Source organism: Euprymna scolopes, chromosome 20 (assembly GCF_053919585.1).
Source record: "Euprymna scolopes isolate OS-2025 chromosome 20, ASM5391958v1, whole genome shotgun sequence".
NCBI classification, from domain to species: domain Eukaryota; kingdom Metazoa; phylum Mollusca; class Cephalopoda; order Sepiida; family Sepiolidae; genus Euprymna; species Euprymna scolopes.
Window position 1 is genome coordinate 2,956,590 of NC_136501.1, and position 20,363 is coordinate 2,976,952.

Below are 20,363 nucleotides of genomic sequence, written 5' to 3' on the forward strand. Positions count from 1 at the left end.
TTCGCAATCATCCGTGCAGGAAGTGACGATTACCGCTGCTTGAAGGATTTGAACTACGTCACGAAGCCACCAGGCATTAAGGACAATTTGATTTATAAAATCCATATACAGACATAACATTATTAAGACGATCTTAAGTGATCAAGCGACGAACTCACACACACACACGCACGCACGCACGCACACATATATGTGTGTATACTTGTGCCTCACGTTTCAGACATGAATGTATAACACACTTTGTTTTATCGCCGCTCAATAACATTCAATAATATGCAGGGGGCACTTTAGTGATCGTCTTATCATTATCAGGATTATCGCAGCTTAAACTAAAGAAGTACAAAGAGAGGAGTGTGTCATAATGAATGTACAATTTAGTGCATCCGATCCAACTCTACTTTATGTTGAAAAGCGATAAAAGAATGTTTGGTATCCATTACTGATATTTGGCGGACAAGTCAGACGACAGTTTATTCGCACCGAATTTGGTTACATTGCAGAATGGAAAAAGAAAGTCACATTTTAACATTAAAAAAACAACAATTTTATTGACCATCTTTGTTAAGTAAAAGGCGATTGGAAACGAAGTAAGAATTGGTAACAGAACGAGCTCATTATTTCTTTTATTTGTAGCAAGCGTCTTGATGCCTCCGTTCATTCTTGAAAGACAAAGGATACCCCCTGCAGGGGTAGCTTCGCGTGTAATTGTGTGGCAAGTGTTGCGCAATCTCCAACTACACCTCTCCTGAATCGGCACTGTTTGAGTCCAGTGGCAAGAAGAAGTTCCAGGACGCTTGAAACAATGCTGAGATAAGCGGAGAGCACACACAGCACCTGGAAGTCCCAAATGGTCACCCATCTGATACTGGATAGGCTCATCGTTGCTTAACTTCGGTGATTATGCCGTATAGCTAGAGTCAGGCGGTAGCCAAGATAGATTATTTATCTGCTTGGATAGTAGAGGTAACTTTGTATACACACAAATTATTAGAGGATTTTTTTTTTATGTACAAAAAACCTTATTTAATGATGTATCCAAAAACTAAAAGGAACAAAGATGGTTTCCCATTGTAACATCTTTTTTTTTTTGCATATCCGAAAAAAATAAAATAAATAAAGTACACCCCGAAGTAGCATATAGACCGAATAAAGTCTTCCGTGCATAAAAATATGTTCTAGCTATTATTTTTGTTAGTATATCACTACCCCAAAACAGAGGTGCTAATCACTGCGCAAATGATATTATGATCCTAAAACAAAAGTCACAGTAGCTTCCAAAAGAAAACGGTAATTCCTGGGAGTATGGTGTTATCATAAATAGTTATATATTGCACTATTTTTATGGTGCGATCGCAATTCTTTTTACAAAGGTGCCACCATTTATCAAGGCCCGTAGGCCACTCGAGAATAGGGGATAAAGGTTAATGAGTGTACAGTAGTCACTAGGACAATATTGATGTAATCGTTAGTAGGAGAAATTTAGTAAATTTGATTGCTTAAGGGGATGGCTCGCCAAAAACTTGTTTACGTTGGACTTGAAGACGACCATATTGTAGTCAGATGTAAATCAGGCAAACGGAACAAAGTTCCGCAGGCAGGCAGTTCTAAGAAATTAGATTTGTTCATAGAATGAATATTTGGGTTTAGGCACAGATAAAAAGTGGGGAAAATTATTGATAGTGATTTCAGCTGGACGAATGCTTTTTGTTAAAGATACGAGAGATAGCAAGTCAGAATTATCAATCACGCCACTACCATAATTATATAATGATGACATTATCATAATTATATGATGTGGACATTATCATAATTTTATGATGATGACATTATCATAATTTTATGATGATGACATTATCATAATTATATGATAATGACATTGTCATAATTTTATGATGATGACATCATAATTTTATGGTGATCACATTATCATAATTTTATGATGATCACATTGTCATAATTTTATCATGATGACATTATTATAATTTTATGATGATGACATTCTCATAATTTTATTATGATGATATTATCATAATTATATGATGATTACATTATCATAATTATATGATGATGACATTATCATAATTTTATGATGATGACATTATCATAATTATATGATGATGACTTTATCATAATTATATGATGATTATATTATCATAATTTTATGATGATGATATTATCATAATTATATGATTATGACATTATCATAATTATATGATGATGATATTATCATAATGATATTATCATAATTATAGGATGATGACATTATCATAATTATATGATGATTACATTATCATAATTATATGATGATACATTGACAAAATAATATGATGATTACACTATCATAATTATATGATGATGACATTGTCATAACTATATGATGATGGTAGTATCATAACTAGATATACTTTCTTTTTTTTACATAAGCAATATTTTGTCACCACATATTCACGAGCATTTTTCAGTCAGTTAGTTACATGATAATTAGAAACCTTTCCAGGCGATACAGTCTATACGAGCTTATATATATATATTTTTTTTTACAAGGGTGTCACCACTTATCAAGGCCCAGAGGCCACTCGAGGATAAGGGTTAATAGGTATACATTAGTCATTTTGATATTAGCATAGTAAACAGTGGGAATTTTGTAACTTGGATTACTTAGGGGGACGATTCAATTAGAACTTGTTCACATTGGACATTTTCTTTTTTTTTTTTCATAGGTATCAACTCATTATCAAGGCCAAGAGGCCACTCAAGGATAAGGGTTAAAGAGTGTACAGTAGAAATTGGACAATATAATAATCATTAGTAATGAAAATTTGTTAAATTTGATAACTTATATGGAACGGCTCATCAAGAACTTATTTACGTTAGACTTGAAGACAACCATATTGTAGTCAGCCGGAAAGCAGGAAAACGGAAGACAATTCCACAGGCGTACAGTTCTAAGAAAGAAGCTTTGTTCATGGAATCTACGTTTAGGTTTAGGCACAGATAAAGAGTGGGGGGAATTATTGATAGTGTTTACAGCTAGACGAGTGTTTCTTGTGAAAGTTTGGCGAGGGGGGACCATAGATTGAAGCTCAGTCGAACACTATATATATATATATATATATATATATATTGAGAAAAATAGACAAACCGAATGAAATTATTAAAAAATCAACGTTTCGTCCTTATTTCAGAGGACATCTTCAGGATAATTGAAATAAAAATGTAAGAAAAGAAAAAATCATAGATCGTGCGAAAAAGACAGTTTTTTAATCCTACCCATGTCGGGAAGATACGCACACACATATTTGTCCTTCCCGACATGGGTAGGATTCAAAAACTGTCTTTTTCGCACGATCTATGACTTTTTTCTTTTCTTACATTTTTATTTCAATTATCCTGAAGATGTCCTCTGAAATAAGGACGAAACGTTGATTTTTTAATAATTTCATTCGGTTTTTCTATTTTTCTCAAAACATAGCGTCAACCACCGCTGGTATATTTTTTCATTCCTTATACATATATATATATATATATATATATATATATATATATATATATATATATATATATATATATATATATATATATATATATATATAACAGAACAATGTTAGAAAACGACCAGCAGCTAAAGGATAGCTAGCTAGTTAAAATATCAACAGCAGCAGTCGTGTAAGCACGTATGCAAATTAGAAAGTAAAAGGAGAGAAAAATACAGGACGTGGTATAGAGGAGAAGCAAGTTTTTCGTCGGTGAAGATCGACGTGTTTGACGAGGACAACAAATGCTGGCTGAGGCCGTGTGACGTGACGAGGAGACAAAGACTTTTAAAAAGCACATGTATGGGCGAAAAGTCGTTTTCAAAAAAATGAAATGCATTATTTTGGAAGAACCACGAATAAATGCATTTCATTTGCACTTGAAAAAAATGCATAATCGGATTTTTATTGCTTTCCTTTATTCCTGCGGTGCTACACACACACACACACACACACACACACACACACACACACACACACACACACACACACACACACACACACAGAGTCATATGAATGTTTTGACAGTAAAAAACATATACTTTTAATGTATATATATATTCGATAACGATTTTTTTATAAAATTGCCACATTTATTTTAGCTCAATAAAAATGGACTTGCACTTTCAGAGCATAGATATCGTTGGTAGACAGTTCCAATACCACAAGTATGTTTACATAACATTCATGTTATTTTATTGGTTGTATGGTTTAACTGAAACACGTGTAAGGCGTACCATAGAACCAAAAAAAAATATGGATGTTATATGAATATACTTGTATTGAAATTGTTTACTAACGATATGTGTGTGCGTGCGTGCGTGTGTGTGTGTGTGTGTGTGTGTGTGTGTGTGTGTGTGTGTGTGTGTGTGTGTGTGTGTGTGCGTGCGATATAATAAAAAGATAAAATAAATCTGATGAATTAAAAATAGAAAAAAATACGATCTCATAACTCAACGTTTCGGCCACTGTTTCATAAACATTTTCAAGAGCAAGTAAAATAGCTAAAGTAGTACACCGTTATCACACCTTTTTGATTTTTAATTCATATATATATATATATATATATATATATATATATATATATATATATATATATATATACGTGTGTGTGCACTTTTCTCTTCCCTGCAACCTCTCTCCCACAGAAGGGACGTTGCGAGCTTGTCGTTGTTTTATCGTTATTTCCATGGGAAGTGTTCGTCTAAGCTCCAATCTCTGGTCCCCCCCTAGCCAATCCTTCATGAAAAACACCCGTCTAGCTGAAACCACTGTCAATAATGTTCCCCATTCTTTATCTGTGCCTAAATCAAAACGTAGATTCCATGAACAAAGCTTCTTTCTGAGAAGTGCACGCCTGTGGAAGTCTGTTCCGTCTGCCTGTTTCCTACCTGACTACAACTTGGATGTCTTCAAGTCCAACACAAACAAATTCCTGATAAATCGCCCCCTTAAGTAAAACACTTTATCAAATCTCCATTACTAGCGATTACTACGATATTATCCCATTAATTACTGTACACGCAATAGCCCTTATCCCCGAGTGGCCTCCGGGCCTTGATAAGTGGAGATTTCCTTGTAAAATATATATATATATGTGTGTGTGTGAGTGTGTGTGTGTGTGTGTGTGTGTGTTGCATGCATGGCGTATAAATAATATCTGTTCGTCTGTGTATCTTCAGCGTGACTTGTTTGTTTGTATATATTTTCACCTCTCAATCGTCGACATAGATTTTCGTTGAACGTTGGAAAATGAAGACGCCGACACATGCAAGTGCAATTTTTTTTTCCACTCATAACCAATGAATGTTTATCATGTTAAAAGTCTATTTTTCTATTTTTATGTTTATCCTCGTTTTTTTTTTTGTTTTTGTTTTTTTAATTCTGTTTTATTTGTTTTTCATTACTTGAACCGCCCCTTTTTATCGTTAACTTCTTTTGGAATCGTGCCGCTGAACGAGTGGCGTGGCGAAGATGCGTGAAGAGGTTGGTCGTCTAATCGCATGGTCAGTGAAACTATCAGTCCGTGTTATACCACGTTAGTTGACCGTCGACGAAAAATCGGGATAAAGAAAGAACGCTTTCAGAAGATACCTGGATATGGCTTAAGCCACACCCTGTTTTCTCCGTGGGCTCCGAGAGATCTTGTTTTTCTCCCCCCCCCCCCTTCTTGGAGTAGTGAGAGCGTACATTCTATTATTAGGCATTCAACTCCGCAGGCCGCTTCCTTAAGTTCCTTCTCTGAAATAATCTTTGAAAAAAGAAAAAAGATAACATCTAAACAAAAACAGTAAAAGCATGGGATTTTCTACTTTCTCTTAATCGTGCGCTTCTTGAGAAGTTATATTGCATCATGGGAAAATTCTTGGATTCGTTGAAGATTTCGCGTCGTTCCAACAGAGGTAAGAAGTTTTTATAACTGCTGCTAGAACGCAACTGTAAAAAAAAAAAATAAATGAAATAAAACAAAAACATAAACAAAAACTAAATAAAAACACACACAAAAACAAACAAAAATGCACACACACAAAAAAGAGGAAAAGAATTATTTTATTTTTACTGTTTTATTTTGTTGAAGTCGTATTTGACGTATTAACAACGCAAAATGCGCAAAAAGTCTAACGTGTTTTTATTTGTATTTTAGTTGTTTCTAATATAAAAACAGAATCTTGAAAATTTAAAATAATATTTAGTTTGGAGACGAGGTATAATCTGAGTTCTGGCATTGTTATACGGCTAAACTAGTTCCGTCTATTCACCACCTGGTACACAATTACACAATTACAAATGTTCAACCCCAGCGAAAATTAATATTTATTAATGCTGGCGTTTAAAGGTAGGAACGAACACCTTCATCATCATTATCATCATATTCGATTACAATAAATTTACTTTCAAACTAACCTATCTTCCTCAAGTCCTTATTTATCCCTCTTTCTCTCAAGTCCAGTTTTACCTTTTTCCTTGACCTTCCGCTGTGAAGTGAACTTTCAGCTGTTCTTACATTTATTAATCCAAGAATTTTCATCCATTCTTTCAGCGTGACAATACCATCAACGTGTCCTTATATTTGTCGACAATCTTTTAGGAATCCACTAGAACTAAACCTGTCTTTAAGACTCAGCTATTTTCAGTTATCCTTATTTCTGTAAATTCCATATCACTTCCTCCCATGTTTCTTTGGCATTTTCCTGTGAACTGGACCTGCTACATCAACTGTTCTACATCTGATGACTAAGGACTCTAATCTGTTCTTTTACGCAATTACTTTTGTAACTTTGCACTTATTTTTTTAAATAATGGACCGTTTATGTTTGTATGCTATCGACATTTAAATTCTTGGCTGAACACAATCTTCCCCCAAAATAATTTTGTGATGCACTGTTTAACTTTGTAAATATTAGGTTAGTTGTATTTGTAAGACATTCCTATTCAAAAGATTGACGCAATACAATCTTTCCACACATTTTTGTTTTGTACTAATTTTAGATGAGTGAATATCAACCCGGCGCTTTTGCTCTCATGTTTTTAGATTATTTTTGTCTAATACTAGTGTTTCGTTTAGTAGATTTAAAGTAGATGATTGTGGTGTATTACATGGGGCTATGAGCGATGGTAAAGATGATAGTGGCGCAGGCTAGACTATGCATGTTCAAATTTTGAATTATTTTTTATATCAAATGAGGGTTTACCTTCAATACCAAAACTAACCCAGTCTAGACCATTATTAAAATTGAATCTCTTCTGTTGACTGCGGTACGTTGCTGGTTCCGCGAAGTTCTATGGGCCTACTCTCCCAAACCTTTTCTCCTCAATTTGAGAAGTTAATTTGTTGCTAATTTCCTAAGATGCCTCTACTGAAGAGTGTAAACGCGTTGCCAAGGCATTTTTACAGGACATAATGCTCTCCTTCTTGAGCGTTGGCTCTTTCGTTGGAGGGCGATAAATATCCATTGCGCCAAGATCTCTAATACCTTATCTCCTCAGCTATATTAATCAGTAGGACAAACTAGACTAAAGCATAGGAATTCCTATACAATTAAAGTAGGTTTTTAAGGCGCATAACATTACGTAGGTATGATTGAAAATTTTTGACCCAACAGGTTCAACTATCGTCAAGAATATTTATTTGCTCCATCCCTTGAAGGCTAGATACAAGGTCAACCGTGGGTTTGGTGACAGTGTTTCTGGATTCGAACTTGGGGCACGCAGGTTTTCATTCCGTATCATTAACCACTTAACCTTTGTCACTCGCCTGAAATAAGAGTAGAGAGCTCATTGGTTGAATCTGATCATGTGATGCAAATAGGTGGAATTAGAAAGATATTAGTAATTGTGGATCAAACGAGAAAGTATTTAAATGTGATGCAATATCCTGTTATATAGGGAAATCTCCCCAGAAGCAACTTTACTCATTTTTTATGAAAATCGCTCCAGACAAGATGACGCCACTTGATATCAGAGGGTAAAAAATACCACTTCAAAATAAAGAAAAAAAAACAGCCAATGATAATGGTCAGATGAATAGATTCGTATCCAGAAAACAGCAATTCTTCCTCCTTTGTGAGAGACATCGCTCACGAAATGAGAAGAATAAAAGGACAAAATTTAATCCTCACAACCTAGATCAACTAAAGGAGAACATAACTAATTCTATCAGGAGAATCACGAGAGAATATCTACAGGCAGTATCTGCAAACGTTGTTAAACGTGCCCAGAAATGCATAGATGTCAACGGGGAACACCCCCAGCATCTTTTATAACATTACAGGTAATTTAAACAATAAAAAAATGTTCCTCCTCCCTACTACATTTTATGGGCTACTTTTAAGTGGGTCACCCTGTATATACACAAGGAGGTCGCTTAAATATAATATTTTAATTCATGCAGATTTTGTATGCATTATTTTAGAGAAGATTAGGTATCGATTATCGATTATTATATTGTATATAACATCGTAGTAGTGATTTCAATAGTAAAACATTACTTGTGTGCCATCAAATGGATTCGAAACCAAAACATATATCTATGGTGAGCTACGATGTTCACTCTTTCGCTGCCGGAAATTCAAGTGCCCCGAGACGTTTTCTGCCATTTTAGTTTTCCCTTTTGTTATTCACACTTTCGCTGTATGTTGTCTTTTATAATTTTGTTATGAAGATAGGTTTTTATGTTAAAAATTTTTTTTTTTTTTTTTTTTTTTTTTTGAAAAGTAGATTTTTATATTCAGAAGGATTTGTTTTATCGTTTTCATACAAAAAAAATTTTATTTTTGTTGAATTTCCATAGTTTTTCGCGACCTTGGTGAAATTGTTTCTTGAGTTTTTTTATTTACTTTTGTTGAAATTCACATCAAAAGTTGGTTATTTGAAGTATTAGAAGGCAGTTTTTTTTTGTTTGTTTGTTGGTCCATGGTGAATTTGTAGTGAAATTATTTCTTGGGTTTTCATTTTGTTTAGTTTCATTGAAATTCACATCAAAAGATTGGTTACTTGAAGCATCAGAAGATAGCCTTTTTTTTTTTTTAATAGAAATGTTTGCGTGTTCAAAATAATCACGTCGGTGGGTCGCCAGTTTTGGCCTTTTCCAATGTTTCTTACATTTGTTTATTATTTATTAATTAATTTTACTATTATTGTGGGGAAAAGAAGTAAAGAGAGCAAGACAGAGAGTCGAATTTACGATGTTCTTTCGTAGAAAATATATCAACAAAACAAATACAGTTAACTCTCAATTTATAAAAAAAGATTTATTACTTTCTAGGAAATATTTCAATGAAAATAATAGTTCATTTATGAGTGAAAAAAAGGGGGGAATTAGTTGAGATTAAGGAAGTTTTAAAATAATTATTTACATAAAATTAATTAAAAATGAGCATGCGATAATAAAAGGGGGAATACAAAAGTTAGTTACTGTGTCTGTGTGTTCGCCCACATTGTTTTATCAGCCGACTCGCCTGCTACGTTCACAGTGTTGTCGCGTTAGTTTTGAGCTGCAGACAGTAGTGATATATATATCTTTCAACACTATCTCTGAATTTTTGTTAACTGCCTTTTTTTGGAAAATACAGAGGTTTTTAAAGATTTTCACCGGCTCCCAGACACATAATTTCCGACAGCCCGGAAAACTCTCTGATTGGTCAAAAAAAAAATCAAAACATTGAACCTCCAGAGCAATTCAGTAAAAAGAAAAAGGGCGCCTCTAGCCGCTTGCGCAGAAAACGTCTCGGGGCACTTGAATTTCCGGCAGCGAAAGAGTGAACATCGTAGCTCACCATATATCTCTCCAATCTTATCTGTTAGCGTATGCCCTAAATCCATACGTGCACAAGTTGTTTAATATACAACTTTTCATTAGCGCATGCACATAAAAAGACTTTTCGCACACACATGGACAAGATCAGTTTTCAAACTCTAGAGTATGCACAGAATTTTAAACATAACCCTTTTTTTTTAATCCACGAGGCTGCCATGCTCTCGCTCCGTCAGCCATAATGGGTAGAAGCCTCAAGTAATTTGCAATTGTATTTTAAGTGTCGGCGGACCTGAGGATAGAACCTTCGACCTCCAGAAGAGTATAACTAACAACTGAATTTTGCCGGGTACTTAATCCACTACGCTTTAGGTCCTTGCAGATCCACAAATTCAACAGAAAGATTTCATACTTTGACAAGATACACCTGAAGAAGGTCGGAGGTTACATCGACCAAAATGTTGTGAAAATGACACTGGAGATGACAACGATAGTCTGAAAAAAAAAGCAAATAATACAAGTAGGGTGGTTTGTTTCGTCACTAAAATGCATTAGTTGGACCACAATCCAGCTTAGGGGATGCTAATGATATCCAAAGTCGTCTGCATTGTGATCCAACTGCATTTGGTCATTTTAGACATTGTATTAATCTGGTGCAAAAATAATGTCGTTTGTTATATAGTAGAACGTTATCCGTATGCTTAAACGTTTTCATCTTAAATTCTACGCAATTATTCAAAATGTAGAAACTATGCATAAATAGAATTCATTATAATCGTGAAATAAAACCAAACATCTAATCAGAAAACATAAAAATGATTAAGTAATTAATTAATGCTCGTTTTTCGAGTAATATCCAAATTAGTTAACCTGCATGTAGTCGCTCGCATATCCATGGCTGAGTATATTAAAAAGCTCGTTTTAATAATTTCTAAATAGAATAAGTAGGCTTTTAATATCAATGTCAGAGCTAAAAACCTCTCACGTTATATATATATATATATATATATAATATAATATAATATAATATAAAGCTGAATATCTCTGTGTGTATGTGTGTGTGTCTGGTCACGAATAGGCTCCCATATGGTTGACTATTTTAAATAACTAATTACATATAATGATAGAAGATGTATCGAGACACAGGAATGGGTATGTCTGATCTTGCAGAACAGTGGTCCATTAAAATTGGTTCACAAAGTATGAAAATAAAAAAATTTAAAAATTAAAAAAAAAACGTTTACAAGTGTTTTTGATATAGATGTACATAATAATACTTTGATAAGTATGTTTTAACTTAAATAGGGATGGTATAATAAAATTGTGAGGTCTGCGTTCGCGCCTGGCCTCCATAGAATGGAAATAGGCACAAACTTTAATAAAGACTTTTCATATCTATCTGCGTAAGTATACTTTGATAATTATGTTTCAGTTTGAAGAAATATGGTATAATAAAATTATGGGGTGTTCGTTCGCACCTGACCTCCATAGAATGGAAATATGTCACAAAGTTTAACAAGTTTTTTTTAATATAGATCCACAGAATATTGTGATAAGTGTTTCAGTGTGAACAGGTATGGTATAATAAATTATGGGGTTTATCTATTTTATTTTTACTCTCATCATATTTTGCTTTGGTTTTGATACACCCAAATTCGAAGCTATCTCTTTACAACCCTTCCTTTTCATAACCTATTTCATAAATCAGAGTCCATTTTCTGTAGGCTGTTTTTGAACCCAGTCAACGATGGGTACTTTTGCTAGTATGGTTTATCATATATATATATATATATATATATATATATATATATATATATATATATATATATATATATATATATATATATATATATATATAATGATTATATATATAATGATTATATATATAATGATTTATCATATATATATATATATATAATGATTTATCAAGTTTCAAAGTCACTTGATGATAAAGGGTTAGAGTATTATCCATTTGACGAAGAACAATAATGTGAAAGGATTGAAATAATTTGCGAAAAGACATTAACTGATTACTTTAGAAGATGGCTCAACAAGCATTTGTTGACATTAGGGTTGAAGACGACTATGTTGCAGTCAGCAGGGAAGCACTTTTGTTGTGTTCTACATATTGGAATTTCATGGGAGTTACGTTTGATTCTAGTTACAAAAAAGAGGAAAAAATGTTATTTACAGTATTTATTTTTTTTTTTCAGTCAATTTTCACCCCAAACAAGGCACAGTGTCACTTTGAAGAAGGGGCTACTACTATCGGGGACATAAGTTGCAGGGGCATTATGAATGAAAATGAGTAGCAAGATGTTTATTCACATTACACTTGAACTTCTGCATCTCAGTACAGTTGGGAAAGCAGAATCCCGGAAGGAAGTTCCAAAGTCTTGCAGTTCTGGGGAAGAAACTATTGGAGTAAAAAGCTTTCTTACACTTAGGGATCTCTACTGTGATGGGGTTGGATTTAGCTGCTTGTCGGGTTTGTCGGGGTATTCACGTCGAGGGGTACAAGTGCTTGTAATTCGTCAGAACATTCACCATTAAAGTATTTGTAGAACAGGCAGAGGGATGCAACATTTCGTCGATGGGACAGAGGCTGAAGCCTAGATGACAGTTCAGGGCCTATCAGGTTGGCGACTCTCTTTTGAACCCTGTCCAGGATTGGAGATAAGCAGCAGATGCATCAGCCCAAATATGACAAAAGTGAACGTGTCTGTGTGTCTGTCTGCGTATCTGTGTGTGTACATTTCCCTACACAATAACTCTGTCAATTTTTAGTCTACAGACTCGAAATTTCATATACAGGGTACTGAGATTTGGAAAAATCGATGTGATCGTTTTTTGGTCAGAAATTTGGCGATTAAGGGGTCAAAGTTCAACGATTTGACCTTTGAGAACTCTACCAAACTCCTTCGACAATTTTGGGTCTACGCACTTGAAATTTTAGATATAGGTTCCTTGGACATGGATCTAACTTAATAACTTGATTTGAGCCCAAAACAATAAATTTTAAGGGGTCATAATAGGTGTTAAAGTTTTAAAAAAATTGACCTCTGCGGTCTCTTCTATTACTCAGACAATTTCTGGTCTAAATATTTAAAATTCAGAGATAGGGCAAGCTTTTTCATCAGTTTGGGTCGAAAATTTTTAGTTACCAATATATAAATGTATGTATGTATGTATGTCTGTTTGCATGTCTGCCTTAAACTTTCAATAGAGGCGACGGATTTTAAAAAGATCAGTATCGTTTTAAAGTTCGACCTTTCATACGACAAATATCGAAAAATTGGCTAAAAACATTAATATCTCCCCCTTCAACTAGGCACTTTTCTACGGGGGGGGGGCACGTTTTTCGCCGATATTTTTGAAAGTTATCCTCTCTTTTAGATTGTCTAGCCTTAATTTAAAAGAATGTCGCTTCCGGTTTGGCGGTGGTCGTAACAGCATAAACGTTAAGTTTTACCCCGTTCTTTTCCTCCTTTGCGGTACGGGGTCGAGCCTGCCTTCCAACTACCACTTTTTTTTTTTGCTCAACATACACATCCAAACACCCGAGAAACGCAATAACTCTGTCAATTTTCAGTTTACAGACTCGAAATTTGATATACAGGGTACTGAGATTTGGAAAAACTTTGAAAACCATTTTCGGCCAGAAATTTTGCTATTAAGGGGTCAAAGTTCAACGAGTTGACATTTGGGAACTCTACTAAACTCCTCCGCCAATTTTGGATCTAAACACTTGAAATTTTTGATATAGGTTCCCTGGACATCGATCAAACTTAATAACTTGATTTGAGCCCGAAACAATAAATGTTAAGGGGTCATAATAAGGGGGCAATGGTACAAAAAATTGACCGCTTTTTTTATGCTCAACATACACATCCAAACACCGGGGCAACGCCAGGCTGAAATGCTAGTATATATATATATATATGTGTGTGTGTGTGTGTGTGTGTGTATATATATATATATATATATATATATATACAGATTTATTGTTGTTGTCATCTATCATATATCTATAATGTTGTTGTCATCTATCTATCTATATATCTATAAAAGTGAACGTGTCTGTGTGTGTGTGTCTGTCTATGTGTCTGTGTACATTTCCCTACGCAATAACTCTGCCAACTTTTAGTCTACAGACTCGAAATTTGATATACAGGGAAATTTGGGAAAATCGATGTGATCGGTTTCGGCCAGAAATTTGGCTGGTAAGGGGTCAACGTTCAACGATTTGACCTTTGTGATTTCTACCAAACTCCTCCGACAATTTTGTGTCTAAACACTTGAAATTTTAGATATAAATTTCTTGGACATGGATCTAACTTAATAACTTTATTTGAGCTCAAAACAATAAATGTTAAGGGGTCATAATAGGGGTCAAATTTAAAAATTTGACCTATGCGGTCTCTACCAAATTACTCAGAGAATTTCTGGTCTAAACATGTGAAATTTGACATAAAGGGTATTCAGAGATAGGGCAAGCTTTTTAATCAGTTTGGGTCGAAAATTTTTAGTTATCAATACATACATACATATGTATGTATGTATGTATGTATGTATGTATGTATGCTTGTATGTATGTATGTCAGTCTAAAACTTTCGACAGAGACGACGGATTTTACCAAGATCAGTATCGTTTTAAAGTTCGACCTTTCATACGACAAATATCGAAAACTTGGCTAAAAACATTAATATCTTCACCTTCAACTGGGAACTTTTCTACAGGGGGGTCGCTTTTTTCGCCGATATTTTTTAAAGTCATCCTCTCCTTTCGATTGTCTAGCCTTAATTTTAAAAAAATGTCAATTCCCGTTTGGCGGTCGTCGTAACAGCAAAGACATCAGATTTTTTTTCCGTTCTTTTCCTCCTTCGTGCCTGCCTTCATACTACCACTTTTTTTTTTTTTTTGCTCAACAGACACATCCAAACACCTAGGCAACGCCGGACTGAAATGCTAGTATATCTATAAAAGTAAACGTGTCTATGTATCTGTGTTTGTGTGTACATTTCCCTACGGAATAACTCTGTCAATTGTAAGTCTACACACTCGAAATTTGATATACAAGGTACTGAGATTTGGGAAAATCGATGAGATTTTGATAATGCATTCAGAGAATTGGTCTTGTATTTCTTTCATGTTCATTGAGCTTTTTCTGCGATGGGTTTCGCCAACGTATATATGATGACAATTTTGGCAATGAACAGTGTATATGTTTGCATTAGAAACTGGTTTAATGATGTTTAGTTGATTTCAATGTTTATTTTATAGTTTGTGATGTGGTTTGTATTATTGGAATTCCTGGTTTGTTTAGTGTGTTGCAAATTATTGTAATCTTCTTGTGTGTCAGTAAAAGAATTGCAATGAATGATTGTTTTCTGCTTCATAGGTGAACTTTATGGAGGGTTCGACTGAGTCTAATTTATCTTTAATATTATGTATGTGCGTGTTTTCAGGAAGAAAAATTAAAATGTCGTACATGTATCGAAATGTTTACAACTATCTGAAGTACCTGAAGTTGCCAGATTTTATTTGATATATTTGAATATTTCGTTCTCATACATTGATTACACGAAATATTGATTTATAGTGTTTCACTCTCCCGTGAGGTAGGAGAAGTAGGTGCGTTTCATTTTATAGATGTCTCGCCAGTAGCCCTAATCCTTTTTCTAGTTTAATATTTTATCTTTTAGTCCTTCCTCTTTCACAATATGACGTAAAAATTGCAATTATTATTTTATATCATAGTGAATATCTGAAAACTGCTAAATCTATTTTTCGTTTCAACGATTTAATGTAGAATATATATAGAGAGACGATATTAGTAATCTATTCTGTTAATGAAATAATTCAAATTTAGTTTCAAGTATGTCATATACGAACACTGGTTAATGTACCTTTAGCATTAATTTTAAACAACCTTTACATAAACAACACTTCGAGTGTGACATCTAACAGGTGTGTAAATGTAGTTTTTCAAGACTTTCAATGCGTGAGCAACCAACACCAAACTAGCCACGAGAAAAGCAAGGTGTCTGAAGATTAAGTCCAACAATCTTGAAATTTTGTCCTTGGGGTTTATTTATAGACATGGTAAAACTAATTTTTATTTGAAATTGTAAACGCTTGAACTGAAATGACATGTCAGAAGAATAAGGGGAATCTGAGTAATTAACGCAGTTTCACCTTTAAAATTTCCAATTATTATAATGGCTTCAGAACATTAGTTTTCAAATATTTTATTGCTAATCGTGTGCCATTACACAGTTTAGGTGGACCAAGATTTCTTAATGATATAACGAGCTTTTTTCTTCAATATCAGGTTATGGTGTGCCATTCTAGGCAGTTGTATCGGATTCTACAGGAAATTCTACTGCTTGATCTTCATTAAAACACAATCAATGGATTGATAACTCTTGAAAATGATTATAATTGATCATATCAACAACATCAGTTCTAGGGACAAATATTGCTTTCACGAAATCATCCAACATTGTAAAAATATTTTAGCAATATTTGGGGAAACTTTAGTCATCAGGTCACTAATCAACTTTACCGTCTGCCCACATGGTAACTTGTGCAATGGACGATCTCTATTCAATGTTATTGAGGCAGTTATGATTTGAGAAAAGTGCTGCAGATTGATCATCAAATAAATGTGTCCTCATAATAATATTCTCCAAAAACGTGGGTATCTCGCAGCATTGCGGAAGTACCGAATTTTCATATACATTTTTCATGGAAAGAAAGAATTCGGAACAGAATCAAGCGTTCGGGTCCCAAGGACAACAGCATTTGATATATAAACCACTTATTGCAGACTATAAGGTTTTGTTAGGCATATGTCTCTTTGTTACCATTATAAGAGTAACTTATATAATATCATAATTAAATATTCATAATGTAAAGTTCTGGTGTGGCATAATTTCGGAATACGATGTAACAAGAATAGAATTATACTGACAATATTGTTATGACTTGGCACTTCTACCGATGCGGGGTAGATAAACATAAATGTTATAAAATTTATTGTTTATAAGCAAGTTGAAATTTTATTGAATTTCGTTTAAAATTAATGGCCAAGAGATCTTCTGTTTATCTTTGAATGATTGCTTTCATGTCAACCTTTCATTGGTTGATTTCAGTCTCGTGGTGGGTTTTGGATTGTAAATGTCGACTTTAATAGGTTTTCGGGTCTGCTGGCAACGAATATCACAGTTAATTATGGATAAGTCGTTTACAAGATATGAAAACATATGATATACAACGTAAAATCTAATGTAATCCCTGACAGCTGTTTTGTTTTGACAACCGAGTAGTTAGTAATGCGCATGCGTGTAACTGAAGCAGGCGTCAAAGCAAATATTTTTCAATCCCCAATGGAAAAAACTGGAGTGTTTATTCCGAAAGCCGTTACGCAGGGCCATTACTAATTTTTCGGTTGGGAACAAACTGATGCCAGGGATTACATTAACTTTTACGTTGGATAACAAACGTTTTCATATCTGGTAAACTACTTATCAGCCCCAAATTTAACTGTAATATTCGTTTTCAGTTATACCCGAAAACCTTAAAAGTCGATATTTCAACTGTGAACAGTGAGTTGCAGTTATTGTAAAAAATACCGAAAAATTTTATATTTTAATCAGAGAGACCAATTATTTAAAAAGTGTGATTGAGACAAATATTTGTTTTCTCTAAATTTAATGATTATTTATATTTTATTAGTTACGAAAATTTCTATTTTGTATTAAAATAAACTTCTATTTTGTGTCGTAATAATTTTCTTTAAAATATTTGAATTCAGTAAATGTGTAAGGAAAACTTTAAAAAGCAAAACTAAAAGAAAACACGGCACACGTAGTCGAAAACTTTAGTTTGAAATTAATATTTGTTTGTCTAATCGATGAATGAATAAGAAAAGATGTATAGGGATTCCTTCATCTTATTTCTTTACAAAAGAAGGGGAAATTATTTATAAAAAAGAGAGAAGTTATTTAAAGTAAAGGAAAAGTTATTTTCAGAAAAGAAAATTATCTAAAGGGAACAGGATTAATAATTTAATTTTGCAGCAGACGTGGTAATATATTTCCTAGCACAATGTTCTTTCCAGTAAAATGAAAAGAAACAAAAGTAAATACTCATTGAATAATGTTATTTTGCGTATAATTTAAAAGTGACTTATCCACATTTCTTGATTGGTTGTGAAGTCAAAGAGCAGCTTTTCGATCGACCAATGTAATGATGAGGGATTTTAGTCGCACCATACACCATAGGATGTTTTTTTTTTTTACACAGTGATCACCACTTATCAAGGCCCGGAAGCCACTCAGGGATAAGGGTTATTGCAAGTACATTACGTTAGTGTGGAGATTTGATGAAGTGTTTAATTAGGGGGGGGCGGTTCATTAGGAATTTGTTAACATTGGACTTGAAGACATCCAAGTTGTAGTTCGGAGGGAAGCAGGCAGACGGAACAGAGTTCCACAGGCGTGCAGTTCCAAGAAAGAAGCTTTGTTCATGGAATCCGCGTTTTGATTTAGGCACAGATATAGAGTGGGGGAAATTTTTCACAGTGGATTCAGCTAGACGGGTGTTTTTCGTGAAAGATTGGCGAGGGGGGGGGCCAGGAGAGTTGAATAAATCCAGCGTTATTGGCGAGAGAGGACCAGATGCTAAGCCTGCAATATGCACATGAAAAGTCTATAAAGTTTATTTGCGAATGAGGATTAAACCTTCAACCTCAGTGCGTCCTACACTAAGGATACAATGACGCATCTCTTAAAACTTCTACACAATAATGAACAACAATACGAGAAAAGTATAGACATCGTTCCGCCAGCCATGACCGGGTAGAAATCTCCTTGAATTAAATAAGAAATTCACTACAAAATTCAGGGTTCAATATAGATTTCAGAGTTCAGCAAGACACCCCTAAAAGTTGAAGGTTACTGAAACGTTCAACGTTGAGTAAAGTTCAAGATGAGAAGAATAATCCAAATAATTCAAATCGTAATTCATGTTTCAACATATTTTTGTTAAGTTGAAATTCATAACTTATATATCTTACATATATTTTAAATAAAAAAAGAGATTGATTGACTTTTTTCTTTTTCTTTTTTACTCTTTTTCATCCCAAAGAAGGAAGCTACTATTTGGGATCGTTTTTAATAGCGGATTGTGGGGAGTTGAGCAGTGAGATCTCTGTTCACATTACATTTAAACTTATGTAGGTTAGTGCAGGTAGCAGGAAACAGGAAGGGAATTCCAAAGTCTAGTAGTATCAACAGTGAAGTGCTGGGACGTTTTTGTTAGCATGTTTTTATAGTATAGTTAAGGGAAGCAAATGCGTTTATTTTTGTTTTACTATGCGTAAAGAATGCGTTTTGACTGCAGCGTTATCATGATCAATATTACTAGCAATAAACACCACCAAAAAGGGAACGAACATAGTATACGTCATACGTAGGAAAATAAGTAAGAACAAGATTAAAAGATTAAGTTATGCAATTAAGATAGAATAATTTTAGAGAAACTGATTAAGTTTAAATGTTTCAAAAATAAATCTTATCACTATTCGCTATCAGTTCATCTTTGTTGTTAGATATTGGCAGGCAACGCCGGGAAGAAAAACATTTAATGGGTTGCACACACGCAAAATGGATTCAAACGTTAAGAATTTGGTATTTCCATTTATTGTCTAACAGAATGCATAAATCGACGCAGAAATATTTGAGCAGATATCGGTCAACGGTTGAGACAAAGGTCAAACGAAATATTAACGATTCCAATAGAAACATGTGATTATAAATAAAATCGCCACAGAGAAAAAAGTCAGTCAGAGAGAGAGAGAGAGACAGACAGAAAGAGGGAGATAGAGAAAGAGAGAGAGAGAGAAGGCTGCACCACGTGTCACCATTTATTCTTCGCCATCTAACCGCGACCCTCTGCACTTTTCAGTAAACGTCAAAACAAAGATAACAATTCCTCACGGAAAAGGTGTTTGTCGGAGTGAAATAAAAATAATAATATATTTTCGTAGATCAACTGTGTTGTGATTTTTACTTCGCTGTCAGTGTGTGTATATACTTTGTGCCAGCGACAAAATTACATGTTAACATTTATATAGACTGGACCGGCCACAACGATTGCGTCACAATATGGCATGAATTCAACACTAACCCTTATCCTTGAGTGGCCTCCAAACCTTGATAAGCGGTTACAATCCTTGTAAATAAAAATGTTAACCTAAAACCTTGCTATAAAGAGATTTTTAGTTTATCTTCCAATTTTATTAGATGAGGATTAATAATTTTGATTATTTTGATTATTTTGATAATTTGTTCTCATCTGGGATTTTTGTTTCAATCGATCTTCTTCAGCTGTGTTTTGTCGAACTCGGGAATCTGTACGGAATTTTGAACGAAACCATTTTCTAAAGAAAATTAAAGAATATCATATCTTTTTTATTATTAAATAAATAAAATCACTTTTGTATTTTTAGTGTAAGATGCCTTTTTCAAGAGGTTGAAGGTTCAAGCCTTACCAAAGGCGATAATAATTA

The 20,363-nt window shown here is 34.0% G+C and overlaps 1 protein-coding gene across 2 annotated transcripts in view; it reads left to right on the forward strand.

Annotated features, from left to right (window-relative positions):
- The window catches only part of LOC145241295 (voltage-gated delayed rectifier potassium channel KCNH8-like), a 504,754-nt gene that overhangs the window by 131,226 nt on the left and 353,165 nt on the right, over positions 1-20,363 (forward strand). The window contains exon 1 of one of the 2 annotated variants that reach the window (XM_080104042.1): positions 5,770-5,935. The exons of the other annotated variant lie outside the window; for it this stretch is intronic. Within the exon in view, the coding sequence (XP_079960168.1) occupies positions 5,887-5,935 (49 nt within the window). The 5' untranslated portion in view covers positions 5,770-5,886. Of the gene's footprint in view, positions 1-5,769; positions 5,936-20,363 lie in introns of those variants that run through there. 2 annotated transcript variants of the gene reach the window in all.